Source organism: Podarcis cretensis (assembly GCF_951804945.1).
Source record: "Podarcis cretensis genome assembly, chromosome: 2".
NCBI classification, from domain to species: domain Eukaryota; kingdom Metazoa; phylum Chordata; class Lepidosauria; order Squamata; family Lacertidae; genus Podarcis; species Podarcis cretensis.
This window is the reverse complement of record NC_137171.1, coordinates 107,417,281-107,434,318: the sequence shown is the minus strand read 5'-3', so window position 1 is coordinate 107,434,318 and position 17,038 is coordinate 107,417,281. Positions and strand designations below refer to the sequence as shown.

At 47.6% G+C, this 17,038-nt stretch overlaps 1 protein-coding gene and 1 long non-coding RNA gene across 6 annotated transcripts in view; one reads left to right on the top strand and one right to left on the bottom strand.

Annotated features, from left to right (window-relative positions):
• IL17RE (interleukin 17 receptor E) overlaps nt 1-7,701 on the top strand; it is a 52,740-nt gene extending 45,039 nt beyond the window's left edge. For 4 of the 5 annotated variants that reach the window (XM_079961810.1, XM_079961809.1, XM_079961812.1 and 1 more), the window contains 3 exons: nt 508-559; nt 2,767-2,877; nt 5,745-7,701. In XM_079961810.1, the coding sequence (XP_079817936.1) occupies nt 508-559; nt 2,767-2,877; nt 5,745-6,442 (861 nt within the window). In that variant the 3' untranslated portion in view covers nt 6,443-7,701. The remainder of the gene's footprint in view (nt 1-507; nt 560-2,766; nt 2,878-5,744) is intronic. The other variant, XR_013834802.1, reaches the window with a different exon arrangement.
• Nucleotides 1-17,038, bottom strand: part of LOC307209243 — an 88,347-nt gene that overhangs the window by 69,402 nt on the left and 1,907 nt on the right. The gene's annotated exons all lie outside the window — the stretch shown is intronic.

The window sequence follows — 17,038 nt, the reverse complement described above, 5'->3', positions numbered from 1 at the left end:
TAAACACAGTTTAAACAGCGAGTCCATAAGTGACTGTGGGGGCCAATTCTGGATCCACACGTCCTTCCACAGCGGGGACATAGGTTTCTGGATGGGAGTTGATCACGGTGAGGGTTTGCCAAGCGTGCCTTCCTCTTAGCACGTTTCTCCCTTTCATCCTGAGTTTGAGCATCTTCAAAGCCCATGACACCTTCGGTAAAGGCTGATCTCCAATTGGTGCGCTCACAGGCCAGTGTTTATACTACATTTTTTAAAGATTTGCCTTGGGAGAGTCTTTAAACCTCTTTTGTTGACTTTGAGTAGAACCTTGCTCAGTAGAGAACAGTTTAGGCAGTAGGTGGGGCTTGATCCTGGAGAGAGGCACCACTGGCAGCTGCAAAACGTGCGAGCTACTGAATTGAAATTGAAATACTTTATTGTCACTTGTACAACTTGTATACAGTGCAGTCTTGTGTCACTAAAACCAGTGTCAAGTGTTCTGCCTTCTCTCTGCTTCTGGTTTGTCAGGTCTGGCGTTCTGATGTGCGCTTCGCTGGCAAACAGCTTCTGTGCCCAGATGGTAAGTTGCCATCCCATATTAGGTTGGGAGTGGAAGGGATTTAAGGAACAGCACCTTGCCCCATTGGGGAGTGGCTGCATGTGTCATTCCTCGTGTGACGGTGCCTGGTTGTTTTCCTGAGGGAGCAGCGCTGGGTCCCAGCCATGGGCGTAGCCATGATTTTTGTTAGGAGGGGCAGAACCTCAGTTAGCTATGTACTTTTATTGATTTGGGGGGGGGAGCAGCTGCCCCTCCCTGCCTGCACCCCCTCCCTTGGCTACGCCCATAAAGGTAAAGGTAAAGGTAAAGGTACCCCTGCCCGTACGGGCCAGTCTTGACAGACTCTGGGGTTGTGCGCCCATCTCACTTAAGAGGCCAGGGGCCAGCGCTGTCCGGAGACACTTCCGGGTCACGTGGCCAGCGTGACATCGCTGCTCTGGCGAGCCAGAGCCGCACACGGAAACGCCGTTTACCTTCCCGCTGGTAAGCGGTCCCTATTTATCTACTTGCACCCGGAGGTGCTTTCGAACTGCTAGGTTGGCAGGCGCTGGGACCGAGCAGTGGGAGCGCACCCCGCCGCAGGGATTCGAACCGCCGACCTTTCGATCGGCAAGTCCTAGGCGCTGAGGCTTTAACCCACAGCGCCACCTGCGTCCCTACGCCCATGGCCCCAGCTAAATGTGGAACAGTGAAAAGTCTTCTTGGAAAGAGTATTGAGTCAGAACTAGATGTTCTAGATCCTGTTGTACACGGAGGCGGGTTGTAGTGCACAAACCACTTGTTCTTTGGTGCAGGCAGAGATGGGGAACCTGTTTTGTCAGCCAGCAAATGGGGAAAATATCAGTACCCTCTGGGAGAACATAGAATCAAAGAGTTGGAATCTCAAATGAAGGATCCAAGACAGATGACCATCCAGACTCTGCTTAAAACTATCCAATGAAGGAGAGTCCTCAATGAAGACTCTCCATTTAAGGACGGAGTCCTCAAGGCTTGTTGCTGCAATGCTAAGGCTCTCTAGTAGGGTTAGTCATAAGAGGATTAGTAGCACATATATACCATGGAGAGAAGGGACGGTGAAATATACTCGGAGGCGAGAGTGGATTTCAAGCTCTTTATTCAGCTCATAGTGGTGAGGAGGAATGGAAGTTCCCCTGGAATGACTGCTTTATATACATTATTTACACAATGGGCCCCACGTGATTGGCTAATGCTGGGATTCTCCTGTAGGCCAATCAGGTTGCGGACTCACTTCCACCTGGAGCTGGATTGGGTGGCTCCTGTGGACCAATCAGACTGCTGCATTCTGGACCCTATTGTTCTAGGACCAATCAGACTGCTGCATTCTGGACCCTATTGTTCTAGGACCAATCAGACTGTTGCATTCTGAATCCTATTGTTCTAGGACCAGTCAGACTGCTGCCTTTTGGATCCTATTCAACTCAGTACATAACAGACGGCATCAAAACTTTATATTTTAGGATGGGCAAGTGGGTCCTGCAACAAAAGGTTGCAGTCGTGAGTGCTCCCATTCAGGTTGATACTGTTATTATTTATGGCACTCCAAGCAAAAGGACCCAAAAAGAAAGCTTGGTTGAAAAGAAAAAAAGGGGTTGCCTGGTGCCTACATGTGGTCAGTGATGGTGTCAGACAGTGCCTCCCTAGGGAGAGCATTCCCTAAGTGCGGAGCCACCACTGAAAAGGCCCATTCTCACGTTGCCACCCTCCACACCTGTCTTGGAGAGTTCACAACACGAAGAAGGACCTCCGATGATGAATGTGGGATCTGGGTTGGTTCATGCGGGGTTCCCGTCAGTCCTGCTATCTTCCATAATACTCCATTCTGCCCTCACCCTCCAAGAGGCATTCAGCATTTTGTGGCCACTGAGTATGTTCAGTTCTCATTAGTCTGTTTTGGTTGTCTTTGACACACACACACAGAGAGAGAGAGAGAGAGAGAGAGAGAGAGAGAGAGTCCTTAGATTTATGTATTTACCGGTATTTTAAAGTGCTCCTGTATACCTCAAGGTTCCCACGGAGCCTCCCCCTCTTGTGCATGAATGGATGGTGCATATTTTGGCTCCATGAAGATCCACACTCAGAGAATGAGTTTGCCAGGAGTTTCAGATGGAAAGAGAAATAATGTACATAGATCCCTGAGTAGATGGAAAGGTAGTGCAGGTTGTTGTTAATCTGTGTTAATTTCTCACCTCCTTTCCCCCCCCTACTAGTGACTCACAGGCACTGGGGGCTGCTGGCCTTTGGAGTGAGTCTAGGACTATTGTTGCTGCTGGTCGCAGCCGTTCTGCTAATTCGCTGTGTTCTGCGCAGGCTTCATAGAGGTAAGACGCATTGGAGTGATAAGAAGAACTATCACTGTGTGTTTGTGAAAGGGCGGGAAATGTCTTTGAAATAATAATAATAATAATAATAATAATAATAATAATAACAGTAATAGTAATAGTAATAGTAATAATTTATTTGTACCCCACCCATCTGGCTGGGTTTCCCCAGCCATTGTTGGGCGGCTCCCAAAAGAATACAGTGGTACCTTGGTTTGCAAACACTTTGGATTACAACTGTTTTGGATTACAACCACGTCAAACCCGGAAGTGCGTGTCCCTTTTTTGGGATTACAACCCTTTTCTTTTCTTTCTTTTTTTGGATTACAACCAATTTATGGGGGGAAGGCCCCATTGGCGAAAGCACGCCTTGGGTTACAACCTGTTTTCGTTTACAACCGGACCTCCGGAACGGATTATGGTTGTAAACCAAGGTACCGCTGTATTAAAACATGATAAAACATCAATCCTTAAAAAGTTCCCTAAACAAGGCTGCCTTCAGGTGTCTTCTAAAAGTCAGATAGTTGTTTATTTCCTTGACATCTGATGGGAAGGCATTCCACAGGGCGCGTGCCACTACCAAGAAGGCCCTCTGCCTGGTTCCCTGTAACCTCACTTCTCGTGGTGAGGGAACCGCCAGAAGGCCCTCGGCGCTGGACCTCAATGTCCGGGCTGGATGGTGGGGGTGGAGACGCTCCTTCAGGACCAAGACCATTTAAGGCTTTAAAGGTCAGCACCAACACTTTGAATTGTGCTCGGAAACGTACTGGGAGCCAATGTAGGTCTTTCAGGACCGGTGTTATATGGTCTCGGCGGCCATTCCCAAAAGGCGACGCACTCTAGTAATTCAGTCCCGTGTGGTGAGACTGTGTCAGATCAGTATCATTCTCTGTATTTCATCACATAGGGCAGAGGTTGCCTGCAAATATTTTTGTGGGACTGCAACTCCCATACACACTGACCATTGGCCATGCTTGCTGGGGTTGATGGGAGTTGTAGTCCAAAAACTTCTCAAGGGCGCCATGTTGACTCCCTCTGAGATAGGGGCAAATTTAGGAATGGCCCAAAATTATAGTCATTCTTATTTTTTAACACCGTAAGTATACATAACGATTCATAAAGCAACAGAAGAAAAACCTGAATGTTTTTCAGAAAAGATTGGTTGAGAATGACAAAAACAATTCTTACCATGTGGTGGCATTTGTGTATAAAAATGTTAGTCCGTCTACTCTTACGCAGAAGGTCACTTTTTTCCTTGCCTGGAAGTGTGTGTAGGGTCAATGTGAAAAAATATGGCAGGACAAAGTTATTAATTCATTTCAATTGTTTCTGTACTGCCTTTCACTCCACAACAGTTTACAACCAAGAAGCAATGGCTGTATACCACGAAGTCCGAAAAAATACCCATAAAAACATATGAGTAAAATATTAACATCCGTTACAGTAATTAGGGTGCTAAAAACTGGCATTAATGGCCAAGGAACGCCTGGGCAAATAGGTATGTTTTCAAAGCATGCCAGAAGCATCCAATATTGGTGCCTGCCCAATATCCATAGGGGAGGTGCCACCACAGAGAAGGCTCTTTTCTGTACCAACATAAAGCAGGCCATGCAGTTAAAAGCCTTCTCTATTAATGGCTCGTTCTTCTCAGCATCCAGCTTTTATTTTCACTTCTGCTCTAGTCAGGAGCTTATCATTGCCGGAGCCTCCATTTGCTCTCCATTGAAGTACAGTGGTACCTCTGAATGCGAACGGGATCCGTTCCAGAGCCCCGTTCACATCCTGAAGCGAATGTAAGACGCGTCTGCGAGTGCGCGGGTCGTGTTTTGCGACTTCCGCACATGCACATGAAGTCATTTTGATCATCTGCGCACGCGCGAGCGGCAAAACCTGGAAGTAACGGGCTCCGTTTTGCTGCTTCTGCACATGCACGTGACGTCATTTTGACCATCTGCGCCTTGGAGCGCAACCCAAAAATACTTATACTGAAGCATATTTATCCCAAGATATGACTGTATTATGATTTCATGGTGCAACCGGGAGCAGACTGCATTCTGAGCAGGACGCTTGTTTCAGCTAAAGCAGGATGATGGGAATAGAATAAACACCAGACATTATCATTCCCATGATCTGCTGGAAAGGGATATTTCATAGTCGCTGGTGGTTCGTGCTGCTACATCCAGCCTCATTTGGCGATCTGTTGTAGCTCATGGTTGGCAAGGCCCCATTTAGGAGGAACCTAAAACCTTTATTATTTATGTTTTAATGTAATTTTAATCTCCTGTTGGAAGCCACCCAGAGTGGCTGGGGAAACCCAGCCAGATGGGCAGGGTGTAAGTAATAAATTATTATTATTATTATTATTATTATTATTATTATTATTATTATTATTATTATTATATTGGATTCATGCCACACCCTTCCTCCCCAAGGAGCCCGTGGTGGCAAAGAGATAAGACAACTTTACAAATAAAGTAAAAACATTCTAAAGCAGTCAAAAACAATTGCGACTCAACTAAAAAGCCGTTAACAGAATCACAGAATTGTAGAGTTGGAAGGGACCCTGAGGGTCATCTAGTCCAATCTATGACAGGGGGACACCCAACCTCTGCTTAAAATATTCTAAAATCAATTCAAGCCCTCTTTCTGTTCAATGATCTTGAAGGTTGACCAGGAACAGTATCCTTCAGCCACCACAGGAACACTTTCAAAATATTCCTGAAAAATTAATGATGACGGAGAGAGGTTGCACCTCACTAGGGAGGGCATTCCACAGCTGGGGAGCCACCACTCGAAAGTCCCTGCCAAGGGTCAGCACCTTCTTATGAGAAGCATTCCTGATTCCGCTTTCTCCCTTCTCTCCCCAGACGTACCGGGCAAGGGCCATTCTCGCCCCATCCTGCTGATCTATTCCCCCGACTCGGAGGAGCACAAGCAGTTGGTGTGTGCTTTTGCGGCGCTGCTGCGCTCTGCCCTGGGCTGCCCCGTGCTTTTAGACCTCTGGGAGCTGGGCCACGTGGGGCGGCTGGGCATCTTGCCCTGGGTGTACGCCCAGCGAGAGCAAGTCAGCCGGGAGCAGGGCCAGGTCCTGCTGCTGTGGAGCGTCGGCAGCGCCCGCGCCTACGGGCTGTGGCAAGGGAAGACCTCCAGGCGCGGCGGCGTGAAGGCACCGGAGCCCCACGACCTGTTTGGGGCGGCCATGGCCTGCTTGAAAGGCGAACTGCAGGGGGAGCCCGGGGCTGTGCGAGGAAAGGGCGACTGGGTCATCGCCTACTTCAGCAAACTGTGCAGCCGGCGCAACATTCCCCGGGCCTTGTATTTCCTTCCTCAATACCGTCTGCCTCAGGAACTGCCAAGTCTGGTCAGGGTGCTTCAGGGCCCTTCCAGCTCGGCCCCAAGATGGCTCCACGCCAGCGCTAAAGCCCTGGTGTGCCGCCTGCTCAAGGCTGAGAGGAAGAAAGCTGTGCGGAGCCAGAGGCCTTGGAGGTCAGCCACGGAGAAGTTTGCGAGCTCCCTGGTCCCTTTCGCTCCTCATCCCAAACTGCGCAGGCCGAGCTGCGCTTGAGGAGAGACGCGCATCCCGGTGGAGAACGTGTGGGGTTGTGAAATGGGGCTCTCCCTCCGTTACAGAACCTAGGAAGCCAGGCGTTTGCAGCCTGCTAGGTCTGCGGGTGGGACGCGGGTGGCGCTGTGGGTTAAACCACTGAGCCTAGGACTTGCCGATCAGAAGGTCGGCGGTTTGAATCCCCGCGACGGGGTGAGCTCCCATTGCTCGGTCCCTGCTCCTGCCAACCTAGCAGTTCAAAAGCACGTCAAAGTGCAGGTAGATAAATAGGTACTGCTCTGGCGGGAAGGTAAAGAGTGTTTCCTTGTGCTGCTCTCGTTCGCCAGAAGCGGCTTAGTCATGCTGGCAACGTGACCCGGAAGCTGTACGCCGGCTCCCTCGGCCAATAAAGCAAGATGAGCGCCGCAACCCCAGAGTCGGCCACGACTGGACCTAATGGTCAGGGGTCCCTTTACCTTTTTAGGTCTGCAGATGCGAAAAGGAAGGTCCAAACTCAGTGTCCTAAGCTAAAGGAGAGGCTGCTCTGCTTGCTAAGGAAGTCCGGGGCCTTTTGAGTCCCAACGCCACGAAAAAGAGCGGCCAAACTCGGCCGAGTTGGAGGCTGCTCCACCGGCTAGGCCTCGCCTTGCACAGCGGTTATGGAAACGGTTGCCGTGGAAATGATAGTGCGGTGCAAGTTAATGCCGGTCACGGCACAGGAAAGGTCAGGCGGCCGCTGTGTGGCGTTGGCGCCAGAGGAGGGGCTGTGCAATATTGGAGCTGTGTCTTGCCATGTGTAATTTATGTGACGCTGCAATCACCCCAAAAGAGGTGCTCTGGAGGACAGTCATATCGGCCCTACTGCAAATTAATTGGCTAGCAGGAAATCTTAAACTGCTCACCGGCAGGTCATTTCAGGGCTGTAGCCGCAGAAATAATCTCCCCCCCCTCCACTCTTTGCATTTTCTGCTTTCATTTTAAAAGCGGGTTTCTCTAGCAATTTAACTTGTGAATATATGAGGGGAAATATGGAGGCAGCTATTAAGGAATATACAATTAAATAACTACAAATCTACCAAGCTACCTGTTCTGGTCACCAGCCTGCCTCTTGTTCAAATAAGCACAAAGCAAGCATGTCACTTAAGGATTACGTTGAGGGAACGCTTTTTTTGTTTCGTCGTGTGTTTGTCGAATGCGTTGGGGGGGTATCTTTTATATGAGTCCTTCTGTTCTTGTTTTTTTCTGTTTGGAATACGATAATAAAGATTACTTTAAAAACGCGCACGCATCTTTGATATATAGATCACTTCTGTGCTTGGTGTGTACATACAATACCATTCCACCTTGAAAAGGCAGGTCGAGACTTGCCCTGTTGCAATGCACACATAACTTATGTATTACAGAACTTGAGGTGCTTCTAGACGTGAGCTTATTAAGCTTGCAGACGTGTCACCGAGGTATCGCAAACAAGTCTTCACAACGAACATTAAATTATAGCTTTTGATGGTGATACCAGCCATGGCCAGGGGGTGGGGCAGGGTGTTAGCACCTGTTTTCAATTGATAGTAAAATGTATGTGCTTGCTTTCTGAATTATTGGCTTCTCCTCTAAGCCCTTGTAGATGTAGATGTACCTTAGATTGCAGATGTAAACAGAATAACATATATGGTTTCTATGTGACACACACTTGGCAGTGCTGCCCGTAGCTCAAAGGACCTTTGTTTGCCGCTGGTGACTGAGGGTGTGGTGGCACCAGGCGCCAGTCTGTCCTGATTGCCTCTCTTGGTTTTGGCCAAACAGAAGCGCGCAGGTGGGAAAGAATAACCTTTTAAACCAAGCTATCTCCCCTCTAGTACAGAGGTTGGGAAATGGGGGCCCTCCAGATGTTTGCTGAACTACAACTCCCATCAGCCTCGGGCAGAATGGGATGATGGGAGTTGTAGTCCAATGGCCTCTGGAGAGCCATCCCTTCTGTAGTATAAATGGGAACCGCAGGCCCTTGGGCCCAGGGTGTCAGTGGGCCCCTTGATTTCTTCCTCAAGCCACACTCACCCCTCCTTCTTGGCCTAACTCTTTTGAAGTACAGTGGTACCTTGGTTTACAACCTTAATCCGTTCCAGAGGTCCGGTTGTAAACCAAAACAGGTTGTAATCCAAGGCGTGCTTTCGCCAATGGGGCCTCCCCCCCCCCCAATGGGTTGTAATAAAAAAAAAATGGGTTGTAATCCAAAAAAGGGACACACACTTCCGGGTTTGATGTGGTTGTAATCCAAAATGGTTGCAAACTAAGGTACCACTGTAAAATGGATCTCAAGTCATCTTGCCAAAAAAAAAACAATGTGAAATGTCAAACTTTCAAAATGATGCTTGTCATTTCCTCGTTATTCAGTAGATACTCCACTCCAATGCATCTAAAAATAACCCTTGTGTCTCTCTGCTGTTCTGTCACTTTACACTTCCTTCTTTGGAGACAACATTTTTGTGCAGGCAAAGTATGAAAATAAAAGTTTGTTTCTTTGTTTAGGAGTATTTATACTCCTATCCTGGTGAACCACCCAGTGATCTTTGGGTGAAGGGCAGTATAAAAAAATTAATTAAGCAATAAATAAATTATACCCTGCCTACTGACCAAAGTCCTCAAGGCAGTTTAGAATATAGTAAGTACGCATCTTGCACACATTTAACTTGTGTGCATTCAGCTTTACGTTTGTGGCAAAAAAGAGAGATGGAAAACTACATTCCCACCCACGATAGATAGATAGATAGGATATGTGATTTTGGCTTTAGGCGTGATCCCTGGAACATAACCCCCACATAAATTACAGGTGTGAAAAAAGGAAAATGTAAAGGACCCCTGGACAGTTAAGTCCAGTCAAAGGCGACTATGGGGTGCAGCGCTCATCTTGCTTTTCAGGCCGAAGGAGCCGGTGTTCGTCCACAAACAGCTTTTCAGGTCATGTGGCCAATGGCAGAGGAAGAGGGGTGGGGGTGGGGAGCGCACCACCCCAGCAGCGCGATCCCAGTGGGGTTCCATCGCGGCTCACGCTGGGCGCCCTGCCCCTGCAGGCAGTGTGCCCTGCCCCTGCGGGCGGCGCGCCACACCCCCAAGACGCACACCAGCCCCGCCCCCACCTGCTCTCTGCCCCTGGTGCTGGAGCATGAAGCTCTGCCACTGCATGAAGCTCTGCCAATCGGCAAGTCCAAGAGGCTCAGTGATTTAGACCGCAGTGCCACCCGCATCCCTTGTATTACGGGTGTACTGTACATATAAAATCCAATAAAGTAGATACAGAAGTCGCTACAGCAGGACAAAGGTATATATGAGAACCCCCTCCCCTTGTTCTCCAATGTTCCAACAAATGCCATTCTCATGCATATTGAAGCAGCCACATGTTAGCCCCCACAGACCAGGATGTCCTCCCTGGGCGGCTGCTGCTGATTTCTCCCACAGCCGGTGTGGCAGATATTTGGTGCCAAAAGGAGGAGGGATTTCTATTTTCTGCAGCTTTTAGAAGGTTGTTCCAATCATTTGTTTCTGCCGCAAGCTTCTTTTCCTTTAATAGTGCTTTATACCTTCTCTTGAGGTTCATAAGGTGACTGCTAGGTGCGGGGTCATTTGATGCCCTATATGCCAAGAATTCATTATATAGGTTGTTCTTGAAGTGTCTACATTCCTCGTCAAACCACTTTTTATGAGAGAAATGGTTACTATTCATTACCGAGGCCTTAGTCAACGAAGGTTTTAGCAGTTCTACTAAATTGTCATATATTGGCAGTGGCTCAACTGCCTGGACAAGGGAGTCCCTTGTCTCTTGCAGTTGGTCAGACCAAAGGAGTTCATTTATCTGTTGAGCCAAATTGTCGGACCATTTTAAGGCAGTGGGCCTCATCTGAAGCTGGTTATTTGTAATAGGCACACAGGAATAGGTAGCCAATTCTCCACCCAGGGTCAGAGAGAGTTCTAATGGAAAATGGTCATTTTCCAGCCTCGTTACCACCCTAAAGTTGGAAATTTTGGGAATTAGGTCTACTGATGTCCAAATAAAATCTATGGTAGAGGCTCGGGAGCCTGACCAGAAAGTAAATTCGGCAGGGTAATCAGAACTGAGAGCTCCGTTTAGAAGGTGAAAATTAAGAGCCATCAAGGTTTGTCTACATTTAAAACCTGCGTATGTAGCAACACTGTCTTTAAAATTCCTGGGTAAAAGGTCTGAGGTTAAAAAGGGTAATGGGGGATATTTATTATATTTAGCAAATAATGATTTATCGGAGTGAGACAATCGGCCATTGAAATCTCCTGCAACTAGAAAGGAGGCTTCAGGATATTTCTCTAGGAGAGTTTCAAGAGTCAGTTGAATTCCCCTCCATCTTTGGTCCACCAGGTTTTTCTTGTAGGTTGGGTGCAAATAAACATTAATCACCACGAACACTTCCTCCGCTGTTTGTAGCTTTACACCCAGCATGGATGACGACTGGATGTCGATTTGTTCCACCTGCAGATTTAAAGCCAAAGAAACTAAGGTAGCCAACCCACCTTGTGGTCTACCAGGTGATAGTGAATTCTGTTGTGCATTCAGGTAGAAGCCCTTATACCCTGATAAGGAGAAGCCCTCACAAGCCCAGGTCACTTGCAGTAAAAGAATACGACTGCCTTTTATGTAGGCGACGAAGGATGGGTCCATCAGCTTAGGTTTAATGCCAGCTGCATTCCAGGATAAGAAAGTAAGTGATCTCCTGGTCACCCCTTCGAGTCATGCTGGGCCTTGCGGAACCAGCACGGCAGAATCCACCTGGGAATGCATGCGGCGAGGGGGGGCAATAGGCTGGAAGAAGGAAGTAACTGTAGCTTGCTTACCTGGCAATTTCCAATCACCACTTACCGCAGCAGCAGCCATGGATTGAGGCTTAATTTTTGGTGGCTGCAGGGATGGATTCTGGTGCACGGGAGTATCACTTAACGACAGGTCCATAGACTCTGCATTTAAGGAATGCTCTAAAATTGAGAGGGGTGGGCCTTTTGGGTCAGCGGTTGCTGTAGGGAACATGCAGTGTAAGGCAGGTGGAGGACATCCTTTTCGGTTTGCCTCCAAAAGAGCATTCAGTCTTGCCACAGCTTCCGAGTTTGACCAGAGGGTTGTCGAATCTTTCACTGTATCCTGCCTGGGCTTGACATCCCGAGGCCGTGTACAGCCAGGTTGCCGATCAAGGGTCGTTAAAACAGGTTCCACTTGGGCTTGTGTAGACTGCTCTTCATCTTATTTACCTGAACATGATCTTCTGTGTTACAGAGACAGAGTAACAACTCATCCAGTCTGTCCGTTATCTCTGTTCGCTCCAGTTTTGGCAATTGGGAGAAGGATAGAAGTAACTCACGCTCCGTAGAATTCTCCAGATGTATAGCCTTTGTCAGTGGAGGCGGGGGGGGGGGGTCAGCCCAGCTAATTAGATCTGCGGCCAGGGGAGTTGGAGTCGTGGCAATTGGCGAACCCTCAGACTTGTCTGCTTTCTTTTTGAGCAAGCAGTTTGGTAAGAGGGGGCAGATCTTGGTATTGGTAAAGACTCTTGTAGCAAGGATTCCATAGTTAATTAGAAGGCTTCTTGAGGACATAATAAATACAGGGAGCTTTTTGGTTTTAAAGGAGAGCAGCACTCTCTGCCTCTGAGGTCTGCTGCTAATATGGTCAAAATGCTTCAGGTCAATAGAACTAGGGATTACCCCCAGGAGCTCCGCTAGGTGTCTCCTTATATCACTCTTATAATGCCAGTTTATCACCTTGCCTCTAAAGGGGCAAACCGTTAAGCAGATTTTAGTAGCTTGCAGCAGCAGTTTGTAAGGAGGTGCATAGTGTTGTTCCTTCTTATTTTGCTCACTTAGCTCACTTTTCTGATTGCCAACAACTTGAGAAATTGTACAGGAGGTGTGAGGTAAAACGGGTGCTCTGGACAATTGTATGGATTCCATCTCAGGTGATACATCAGGGGAACTGTCTTTACCTGTTAGGGATACAAGCGAGATAATCTTCTCCAAGGATCCTCGGATGTCTTTTATGTATTTAAAGATACAGTCCACTGTTTTAGCAACTAGGTCTAGAGTAGTCGAGTGTTCAAATAGTATCTCATCAATACAACTTTCACGGGCTCTAGTGCAGTCATACATGTGGATACCAGTATTATTATTGCTTGCAGGTTTAATAGGCAGGTTATCGAAAGGTTCTTTCGCAATGGTTTCCTCGTCATTCATCTCTGCTAGCAGTGAGAAAGAGTTTGAAACCGGAATATTAAAAATACCCTTTGTACTTTCAGGTTCACAAATTTTTGTTTGTTTAGCAAGAGGCAGGCATCTCAGTTCCTCTGAGTCGTCTAAATCTCTGGAATCTCTGGTACGTTTCCCAGTTCCTCTCCCACAAGCAGGGCTGTATAATTGCTTAGTCATTTCTCTCTTCATGCAGCTGCCCCAAGTTTCAGGGTCAATGGTTGTCTCCTCGATAGAAAGAGGCGTCCTCCTACTTACTAATTAACACTAAAACTAAAAACTAAGGTTAAAAGTTAATAGGTTTCTATACTCATTAAAACAAATTTGAAGGATAAAAGATAAAAATAAGTCAGAGAGCTCACATTCACGCTGACTAGGTGCCGTTCGCCATCTTGCGTTTTTCTTTACTCAACATCCATAACATAAAAAGACCTATCTACTGCCACATCCTGTTTCCAAGGGGGGCCAATCGGATGATCTAACAGGAAACTTAGTGGGACACGGGTGACGCTGTGGTTTAAACCACAGAGCCTAGGACTTGCCGATCAGAAGGTGGGCGGTTTGAATCCCCACGATGGGGTGAGCTCCCGTTGCTCTGTCCCAGCTCCTGCCCACCTGGCAGTTCGAAAGCACGTCAAAGTGCAAGTAGATAAATAGGCACCGCTCCGGCGGGAAGGTAAACAGCATTAAAGAAAGCGAGATGAGCGCGCAACCCCAGAGTCATCCGCGACTGGACCTAACAGTCAGGGGTCCCTTTACCTTTTATGCTGTTAACAGCCCCAATGTTGCTGCTGCTACCTAGAAGCTGGCAATCTCTGAGAACATGCCACTTGAGGTTGCAATAACCTACCCCTCAGTAACTATATTCTGCAATGTAACTTTGTTGTAGCCTAGCATGTATTTGTTTATATTACAACCAGAGCATTTCATGTTTGAAAACATTGGGGTTGGGGGAAAGATCTGCAGCAAGTTCACACGTCCCAATACACACTATATTTTCTTTCATCTACAATGTTCTTCGTGCTAAGGAGGCATTTATGCAGTATATTTATATTATATTATATTATATTATATTATATTATATTATATTATATTATATTGTATTAGTATATTTATACATATACTTTACAGAAATAGCTATAATGCAAGGCTTGCTTTGCAACATTCTCCCACCCACCCACCCCCCGTTTAAGCTGAAATCCTCATCCCATTTACCTGGGATCAGTGCCACTGAATTCAACATGACTTGCTTGTGAGAAGACGTGGTTAGGATCACACTTTTATGCATCTTCCTTCGTGGAAAAACCAATTGGTTTTGCATATGCCTTCATTCACATAGCAGGCAGGTGGAGCATGAATAATTCTAGATATAAAATTGTAGTCTCTTAAGAACCTGTGCAGTATTCGGCTCATATGTGTGTACATTTTATACAGTATATGCATTTGTGGTTTGAAATGATATAGGATCCTGTTTTGTTAAAGAAATAAGGCTTTCAGAGGCTACAAGCCAGAATGGCTATGCTCCACCATTGGAAGGAAAATGCCTCTGTTTATCACCAGTGCGAATCACCAGGCAAAGAGCACAGTTGCACTTGGTGCCTGCGTGCAAGTTTCCTGTTAGGTAAAGGTAAAGGGACCCCTGACCATTAGGTCCAGTCATGACTGACTCTGGGGTTGCGGCGCTCATCTCGCTTTATTGGCCAAGGGAGCCGGTGTACAGCTTCTGGGTCATGTGGCCAGCATGACTAAGCCGCTTCTGGCGAACCAGAGCAGCGCACGGAAACGCCATTTACCTTCCCACCAGAGTGGTACCTATTTATCTACTTGCACTTTGACATGCTTTTGAACTGCTAGGTGGGCAGCAGCTGGGACAGAGCAACAGGAGCTCACCCTGTCATGTGGATTTGAACCGCCGACCTTCCAATCGGCAAGCCCTAGGCTCTGTGGTTTAGACCACAGCGTCACCTGCACCCCACTGTTAACAGCATAGAGTCCCCTAAAACACGGGGTCCAGGCTGTCACACTGATTGGCAAACCCTTGAAAGATCTACTGGTGAGGTTGTTCTGGAGCCAGGATGGGGCCTATTTGAACTCCTGGGCCCTCAGCCAGTGCCCCACTTGGCCCACTGCTGGACCCAGCCCTGGAAACTGGTTTTAAATTAAACTCCTTAATTAGTGTGGCTTAATCAATAGTCTGATGTGGATGATGCCCAGAGCAGATGGCTCATAGGGCCATCATACAGGCCGACTCTTTCTTCCTCGTCCAGCATGTTGTGGTCACATCCAATGTTTGGATTTATGCTGTCTATTTATTGCTGCTGTTTAATTAGGGTGAATAGCACACTGCATGCTAAGAACAGCTTTATTGCTTGAAAAACGGACGAATGTTTATCTTGAACCTCCTAGTGACCTTGTGTGATAAGTCATAACGAATCCAATTTTACGAATGATTAACCCGGACTAAAATAAGCAGGCTAGCCAGCATTGCTGAGTGACTCTGTAGACTGCCGATATGAAGCCATATGTCTTGCAATCAAATCCACTCATAGCTATCAACGTTTCCCTTTTTTTAAGGGAAATTCCCTTATTCCGAATAGGATTCCTCGCAAGAAAAGGGAAAAGTTGATAGCTATGAGTCCACTGTCCACTGAACTAAACTAGTTCTTAGAGCCATTGGGATCAATGGTTCTGGACCGAGCAATACAAACTACAGGATGCTGTGAGGGGGCATGGCTGCCAATGATCCACAAGTGCAAAACATGCTGTATCCAAGCCATAGTTGTCAAGCGTCCCTTATTTGGAGGGACAGTCCCTTATCCCAGCGCCATGTCCCGCTGCTGTCCCTTATTGATGATGTCCCTTAAATTTTCCGAGTTTCAAAGGAAGCAGCTCCTCTCCCTCCCTCCCTGCCAGCCAGGGAGGAGACAGGCTCCAACTGTGTTGCTTGGCTGCCCGGCCCGCCCCCCTCTGGCCTCCTCTCACCAGCCTCGGCCCCTGGGAGCCCCTCCCCGCCGGGACTGGTGGGAGCCTCGGGCCCTTCTGCCACCATCCTCTTTGCGGCCGCCAAACTGAGCGTCTCTGCCTGTGGCCTCCCCTCTGCCTGTCACCGCTGCTCCCGCTAGGCCGTACTGCGGCTGTGCCACCGAAGGACCCAGATGAGATGGGCAGCCTGGCATGGCCTATGAATTGATGAGGAGCCTTGAGAGGAGAGTGAGGGCAACCATAGAGAAAGCAGTTCAAAGAGAGGAGGAAGAGGAGGAGGTGGAGGCGCGGGCAGGTGCTCCAAGGGCTACAATGGAAGGACCGCAAGCGCTTCTCCCATAGATTTGTAGTGGTAGACTAGCATAGATGGTCTGATCTGCGGGTTTACTTCGGGCGCTATTTCCCCCCCCCTTCCTCCCACCCCGCCTGATAGAACTGAGAGCTGCAGATGGAGCAGGAGAGAAAAGATACAGAACTGCAGCAGCATCTTCGTAGCTTGGACTTCATTTTGCGTGAAAAGTGGTTGCTGCTTGTAGTTATTTAATTGCAGTGTTTCATCAGCTGGTGTCTTGAACAACCCATTATGCACTCAAAGTCACCACTGGTATGAAAGGTCATTAGCACATTTATTTGGGCTAGGGTTGCCATACGTCTGGGAATTCCTGGACATGTCCTCTTTTGGGCGTCCGACATGCCCACCCAGGGGAAATTTTACATTTTAAAGCAAATGTCCGGGATTTGGGTTTTTTATTATTTTAGTTTAGTTTAGTGCGCGGGTAGCTATGATTCAAGCTCTGACTCTGGCGTGGACGACTCTGGCTTTGTGGCGGCAGAGGGGCTATTGGGTGATTGCCTTTGTTATAGCAATTCTAAGGTCTTAAAAATAGAATAAATGTTGGTAATTGCACAAGGTCAACACACATACCTAAGTACATAAACCACATGTCTATAGTAGTACAGTGGTACCTTGGTTTACGTACGCTTCAGGTTACAGACGCTTCAGGTTACAGACTCCACTAACCCAGAAATAGTACCTCGGGTTAAGAACTTTGCTTCAGGATGAGAACAAAAATTATGTGGTGGCGGCGTGGCGGCTGCGGGAGGCCCCATTAGCTAAAGTGGTACCTCAGGATAAGAACAGTTTCAGGTTAAGAACAGACCTCCAGAACGAATTAAGTTCTTAACCTGAGGTACCACTGTACAGGAGAGCAATCGTGACTATCCTAAAGACTCTAGGATGGGCGGAGTATAAATATATTATTATTATTATTATTATTATTATTATTATTATTTCATCTGCCTCCTTAATCCCCCTTGCCTGAGAAGAACAGCTAGGCAGATAGCAATCAGGGGAATATAGGGATTCCTCTCCTATATCTATGA